Source organism: Penaeus vannamei, chromosome 15 (genome assembly GCF_042767895.1).
Source record: "Penaeus vannamei isolate JL-2024 chromosome 15, ASM4276789v1, whole genome shotgun sequence".
Classification (NCBI taxonomy): Eukaryota; Metazoa; Arthropoda; class Malacostraca; order Decapoda; family Penaeidae; genus Penaeus; species Penaeus vannamei.
In genome coordinates, this window is record NC_091563.1 from 13022881 (window position 1) to 13030937 (window position 8057).

Below are 8057 nucleotides of genomic sequence, written 5' to 3' on the forward strand. Positions count from 1 at the left end.
GTCTCGTTAATCTTACAGAAATAAATCTCGTCAAAACACTAATCAGATATGGAAGTGAGCATCTGCATTTCAGGAAGGGAGAAGTGCTGTAAGTTTTAAGTGCGTAATTTCTCATGGTTCCTCCATTTAGCAGTAGTTGGCGTGGCGCATATTTCTATATGCATTTAATTGTTGAAGCTGATTTCGGTTACTCTTTACGAATGTTTTTTTTTCTTTTTTTTTTAAATTTTTAGACAGTGTATATAAATCCATTGATCTTTGTTTCGGAAAATGTCATTTCCAAGATACGCATTTTCTTTGTAGTCTCATGAATATGCGGTGTATAATTTTAGGGTATCGTTTAATTCTTTATTTAACTTGAAACAAGTCTCAGTAGTCAGCTAAAATGCTTTTTAAAGATTCCGGCTCAAGGAGCACGGGCGTGGAAAACAGACACACACGCATATATATATATATATATATATATATATATATATATATATATATATATATATATATATATATATATATATATATATACATACACACATTTCATACGCAGTAGATAACGATGGTGTAACATCACACCTGTTTTAAGGTTTTTACTGTATCGATTTTGATGCTGGCTGCTGGTATATATATATATATCATACATACAGTATCACATATCATAATTATATTTTTACCGTATTCCATAATATATCATAAGAATATCATATTATCATCATATTTACACCCTATCATACATCATGATATTATATATCAATATCATACATCATAATCATATATTATATCATTATCACATATTACATATATATATTATACATGTATGTATACATGTTTATATTATCATATATGTTTATGACTAAAGTATACAAACTTTACCAGTGGCATGTTTTTTTTTTTTTTTTTTCTTGGTTTGAACATTATTTATCCTTATTCCCACACCCGCAGTCTTGCCTCCGTTCCACCAGACCATGAAGAACCTTCCCGAATGCCCGTGACTATCGAGTATTTATGGCCGAGACAATATCATTTTGCTCACAGTCGTGTTCAGAATCACCTTCCGAAGACAGTCGAGTAAACAACATGGACGTTTCAGTGAGAAACATTCCCCCTCAAGGCGCGCCCGTCCATCTGGCTCCCATTTACGTGGCTCCCATTCCAACAGCCCCCATCCCGAAGGCGCCCATTTCCATGCTGCCCGTTGACGAAGCTCTTGTTTATGTGGCTCCAGACCCGTTTTACTACGCGTGATTTTTCACATATTATTTACTTGTATATAGTGTGTATAGGTTACTTTATATTCCATAGTATATCATTTATGAAGAAATGATTATATAGAAACCTGCCTTTTCCTTCGCAATATCCTTCTCCAAAAAGAACATCATGATACTTGATTATAGCTTGGGAAGATACGCGGTTTTGTCCAAGCGATGGACGTTAGAAAGGAAAGTACGTGTAACTGAACACAAGGTAACGATTGTGTGGGTAATATTACACCTGTTTTAAGGTTTTAGATATAGTAATGCATAACTTTTCTTGCTAATAACACTGACAAAACATACTCGATATATTCTGTTTTTCAACTGTCCAGTGATCTTTAGCATACTGTTAATATCCTTACAGCCTTTTAGTGGCTGGTTTCTGTTTAACAAATTTTCTGTCATTATGTTTAGTTAGTCTTACAGAAATTTATTTCGTCAAAACACTAATCAAATATGGAAATGAATACCTGTATTTGGGAAAGGGAGACGTGAAGTGTCCCCCGGCAGTATCCCTTCCACTGATTTACATGTTTAGCAGTAATCTGCGTGACTCCCATTCCTACTTTATACTGTAGGGGCTGATTACAGTGCTGCCCATTGGTGAACGTGGCTCCTGATCCTTTGCGCAATTTAATTTTTCTATGTATATAAATTCACTGCCCTTTGCATAAGAAAATGTCATTTCCTAGATACGCATTTTCTTGTCGTCTCAAATATGCGGTGAGTACAATTTACTTTCCGCAATCGTGGAATTGTTTAGTTCACTTGAAGCGGGACCCAATAGCTAGCTAATGCTTTGTTCAGGCGGGTTCCAGCTTAGGGAGCACGGGCATGTTTCCAGGGCTTCCGTTCACGGAAAGACGCACACATACACATATCTGTATGTTTATACACCTTTATATATGTGTATGTATGTATACATATATACACATATGTACACACATATTTATATATGCATATGTATATTATGTGTATATAATATATGCATGTCATATATATATATATATATATATATATATATATATATATATATATATATGTGTGTGTGTGTGTGTGTGTGTGTGTGTGTGTGTGTGTGTGTGTGTGTGTGCGTGTGTGTGTGTTTATATAAACATCTATTCATATACCTACATATATGTAAATAGAAGAATCCGTCATTTATATTTTGTATATATATACACATATATCATGAATATTTTATATATATAGACACACGTGTATCATATATACATACACATATATATATGCGTCTCATATATAAATATACATATATGTATATTCATATATATAGAATCATATATATATGCTATCATATGTATACATTAGCATATATATGTATATATACACATATATTCACACACATATATGTATATGACAAAAGCACACAAAATCTAACTGTGACAAAATATCGTTTTTTTTCCTTAGACTGAACATCAATCCCTATTCCCACACCCGCAGTCTTGCCTCCGTTCCACCAGACCATGAGGAACCTTTCCGAATGCCCGTGACTAACGAGTATTTATGGCTGAGACAATATCATTTTTGCTCAGTTGTGTTCAGAATCACCTTCCGAAGACAGTCGAGTAAACATGGACGTTTCAGTGAGAAACATTCCCCCTCAAGGCGCGCCCGTCCATCTGGCTCCCATTTACGTGGCTCCCATTCCAACAGCCCCCATCCCGAAGGCGCCCATTTCCATGCTGCCCGTTGACGAAGCTCCTGTTTACGTGGCTCCTGACCCATTTTACTACGCGTGATTTTTCACGTGTTATTTACTTGTTGTATATAGTGTGTATAGGTTACTTTATATTCCATAGTGTATTATTTATGAAGAAATGATTATATAGAAACCTGCCTTTCCTTCACGAGATCCTTTTCCAATAAGATCATGATTATTGATTATAGCTTGGGAAGATACGCGGCATTGTCCAGGCGGTGGAAACGATAGAAAGGAAAGTACGTGTAACTGAAAACGTTCTTATCGGCAAGGTATGCCATTTCATACGGAGTAGATAGAACGCATGATAACGATGGTGTGGGTAATATCACACCTGTCTTAAGGTTTTAGATAAAGTAGTGTATACCTTTTCTTGCTAATAACACTGACAGAACATACTCGATATATTCAATTTTTTCAGCTGTCCAGTGATCTTTATTATACTGCTATCACAACAGGCTTTTTAATGGCTGGTTTCTATTTAACAAACTCTCTGTCATTAAGCCTCGCTATTCTTACAGAAATTTATTTCATCAAAACACTAATCAGATGTGGAAATAAACACTTGTATTTGGAAAAGGGAGACGTGAGGCGTATTTACATATTTAGCAGTAATCTGCGTGGCTCCCATTCCTACTTTATACTGAAGGGGCTGATTTCAATACTACCCATTGGTGTACGTGGCTCCTGATCCACTTCTTTAGCGCGATTTAATTTTATTTTTTTCTATGTATATAAATTCACTGACCCTTGAATATGAAAAAAAAATTCCAAGGTACGCATTTTCTTGTAGTCTCAAATATACGGTGTGTACAATTTTACTTAACGCAATCGTGGAATTATTTAGTTCACTTGAAGCAAAACCCAATAGCCAGCTAATGCTTTGTTCAGGCAGGTTCCAGCTTAGGGGCATTTTTCCGGGGCTTCCGTTCACGGAAAGACGCACACATACACATATTTATATATATTTACACATGTACATATATATACACACATGTTTATATCTATGTATACATACATACACATGTGTACACACACACATATAGTTATATTTATATATATACATATCTATATTATGTGTATATAATATATGCATACATATATTTATATATATGATATCTCTATATATGTAAATATGAAAAATACGTTATTTATATTTTGTGTATATATATACATATATATCATGAATATTTGTGTCTTATATAAATATACATATAAAGGTATATATATATTATATATAATATATATATGTGATCATATGCATACACTATTATATATATGTATATATACATATATATACACATATATATGTTTATGACAAAAGCACACAAAATCTAATTGACATAATATCGTTTTTTCCTTAGATTGAACATCAATCCCTATTCCCACACCCGCAGTCTTGCCTCCGTTCCACCAGACCAGAAGGAACCTTCCCGAATGCCCGTGACTAACGAGTATTTATGGCCAAGGCAATATCACTTTGCTCAGTTGTGTTCAGAATCACCTTCCGAAGACAGTCGAGTAAAGAACATGGACGTTTCAGTGAGAAACATTCCCCCTCAAGGCGCGCCCGTCCATCTGGCTCCCATTTACGTGGCTCCCATTCCAACAGCCCCCATCCCGAAGGCGCCCATTTCCATGCTGCCCGTTGACGAAGCTCCTGTTTACGTGGCTCCTGACCTGTTTTACTGTGCGTGATTTTCACATGTTGTTATTTACTTGTATATAATGTGTATAGGTTATTTTATAGTATTATTTATGAAGAAATGAGTATATAGAAACCTGCCTTTCCTTCGCGAGATCCTTATCCAAATATGTCAGCCAATAAAACATCATGATACTTGATTATAGCTCAGGAAGACACGTGGTTTTGTCCAGGTGATGGAGACGATAGTTAGAAAGCAAAGTACGCTCTTAACAGCAAGATACGTCGTTTCATACGAAGTAGATAAAACGAAAGTAACAATAGTACAGGTAACATCACACTTGTTTTAAAGTTATGGAGATAAGGTATGCCCTATCCTGCTAATAACAATTACTGTCGGGTAGTCTTGTTTCGTATACTGTCAATAATTATACAGACTTGATAGTGGCTGGTTTCTGCTCAACAAAATCGTTGTCATTATGCCTCGTTAATCTCACAGAAACTAATCTCGTCAAAACACTAATCACGTATGGAAATGAACATCTGTTTTGGTTGTATCCGTTTGTGTACATGGTTCTTGATCCGTTTCCTTTGCACGATTTCATTACATTTATTATTCTTAGTTCCAAATCCATATAAATCCATTGACCTTTGCTTATGGCAATGTTATTTCCAAGATATGCATGAGTACAATTTTACTTTATTTTAAAATTCCTTTGATACAAGAACTAATAGCCAGCTATTGACACGCATTTGCAGGTTCCACTTCAGGGACCATGGGCATGTTTCACATGTATATACACATATATATATATATATATATATATATATATATTTATATATATACACGTATATACACATGTATACACACATGTATATATATGTATATATATATATGTATATATATGTATACACACATGTATATACACATGTATATACATATGTATACACACATGTATATACACATGTATATACATATGTATACACACATGTATATACACATGTATATACACATGTATATACATATGTACACACACACACACTTATATATATATACATATATATATACATGTATATACATATGTATACACACACACACACACACACACACACACACACACACACACACACACACACACACACACATATATATATATATATATATATAAATATATGTATATACACATGTACATACATATGTATATACACATGTACATACATATGTATATACACATGTACATACATATGTATATACACATGTATATATATATATACACATGTATATACATATGTATATACACATGTATATATATGTATATACATATGTTTACACACATGTATATATATGTATACACACATGTATATATATGTATACACACATGTATATATATGTATACACATGTATATATATGTATACACACATGCATATATATGTATACACACATGTATATATATGTATACACACATGTATATATATGTATACACACATGTATATATATGTATACACACATGTATATATATGTATACACACATGTATATATATGTATACACACATGTATATATATGTATACACACATGTATATATATGTATACACACATGTATATATATGCATAAACACATGTATATATATGTATACACACATGTATATATATGTATACACACGTATATATATATATACACATGTATATACATATGTATACACACATGTATATACATATGTATATACACATGTATATATGTATATTTATATACACATGTATATATGTATATTTATATACACATGTATATACATATGTATACACACATGTATATACATATGTATATACACATGTATATATGTATATTTATATACACATGTATATACATATGTATATACACATGTATATATGTATATTTATATACACATGTATATACATATGTATACACACATGTATATATATATGTATATACACATGTATATACACTTGTATATACATATGTATACACACATGTGTATACATATATATGTATATACACATGTATATACACATGTATATACACTTGTATATACATATGTATACACACATGTGTATACATATATATGTATATACACATGTATATACACATGTATATACACTTGTATATACATATGTATACACACATGTGTATACATATATATGTATATACACATGTATATACACATGTATATACACTTGTATATACATATGTATACACACATGTGTATACATATATGTGTGTGTATACATACACATGTTTACACATGCATTTATACATAAATTCATATACACATATGTATATATGTAAATAGACATATTTCCATATATATACATATGCATGGGTATATACATATACCCATACATATACACATACATAAACGTACATTTACATTATATACATAATCATATATATCATATATGTATATATATATGTAATCATATATGTAATCATATATGTAATCATATATGTAATCATATATGTAATCATATATGTAATCATATATGTAATCATATATGTAATCATATATATGTATATATATGTAATCATATATGTAATCATATATGTATATATATGTAATCATATATATATATATAATCATATATATATATATGTAATCATATATATACATATGTAACCATATATATACATATATATATATATATATATATATATATATATATGTAATCATATATATACATATGTAACCATATATATATATATATATATATATATATATATACATATGTAATCATATATATATTACATGATATATGATATACATATATGCATATATATAATCACATATACATTATCATACATTCATGACTAAAGTTCTCTGTGACTTTTTTTTGTTTTAGAATATTTATCCCTATTCCCACATCAGCAGTCATGGGGAATCTTCCCGAATGCCCGTGACTAACGAGTATTTATGGCCGAGACAATATCATTTTGCTCAGTCGTGTTCAGAATCACCTTCCGAAGACAGTCGAGTAAACAACATGGACGTTTCAGTGAGAAACATTCCCCCTCAAGGCGCGCCCGTCCATCTGGCTCCCATTTACGTGGCTCCCATTCCAACAGCCCCCATCCCGAAGGCGCCCATTTCCATGCTGCCCGTTGACGAAGCTCCTGTTTATGTGGCTCCCGACCCGTTTTACTACGCGTGATTTTTCACATGTTATTTACTTGTATATAGTGTGTATAGGTTACTTTATATTCCATAGTGTATTATTTATGAAGAAATGATTATATAGAAACCTGCCTTTTCCTTCGGAATATCCTTCTCCAAAAAGAACATCATGATACTTGATTATAGCTTGGGAAGATACGCGGTTTTGTCCAAGCGATGGGCGTTAGAAAGGAAAGTACGTGTAACTGAACACAAGGTAACGATTGTGTGGGTAATATTACACCTGTTTTAAGGTTTTAGATATAGTAATGCATAACTTT

The 8057-nt window shown here is 32.0% G+C and overlaps 2 protein-coding genes across 2 annotated transcripts in view; one reads left to right on the plus strand and one right to left on the minus strand.

Moving 5' to 3' along the window:
• The window catches only part of LOC138864100 (uncharacterized), a 15266-nt gene extending 14308 nt beyond the window's left edge, over positions 1-958 (minus strand). The window contains exon 1 of the mRNA XM_070130132.1: positions 928-958. Within this exon, the coding sequence (XP_069986233.1) occupies positions 928-958 (31 nt within the window). The remainder of the gene's footprint in view (positions 1-927) is intronic.
• A 1004-nt stretch (positions 959-1962) lies between these two features.
• On the plus strand, positions 1963-7774 carry LOC113812840 (uncharacterized). The gene is made up of 6 exons (XM_070130133.1): positions 1963-1967; positions 2673-2830; positions 2919-3000; positions 4329-4626; positions 4816-4938; positions 7466-7774. The coding sequence occupies exons 1-6, from the start codon at positions 1963-1965 to the stop codon at positions 7772-7774; spliced, it is 975 nt and encodes a 324-aa protein (XP_069986234.1).
• The last annotated feature ends 283 nt before the right edge of the window (positions 7775-8057 follow it).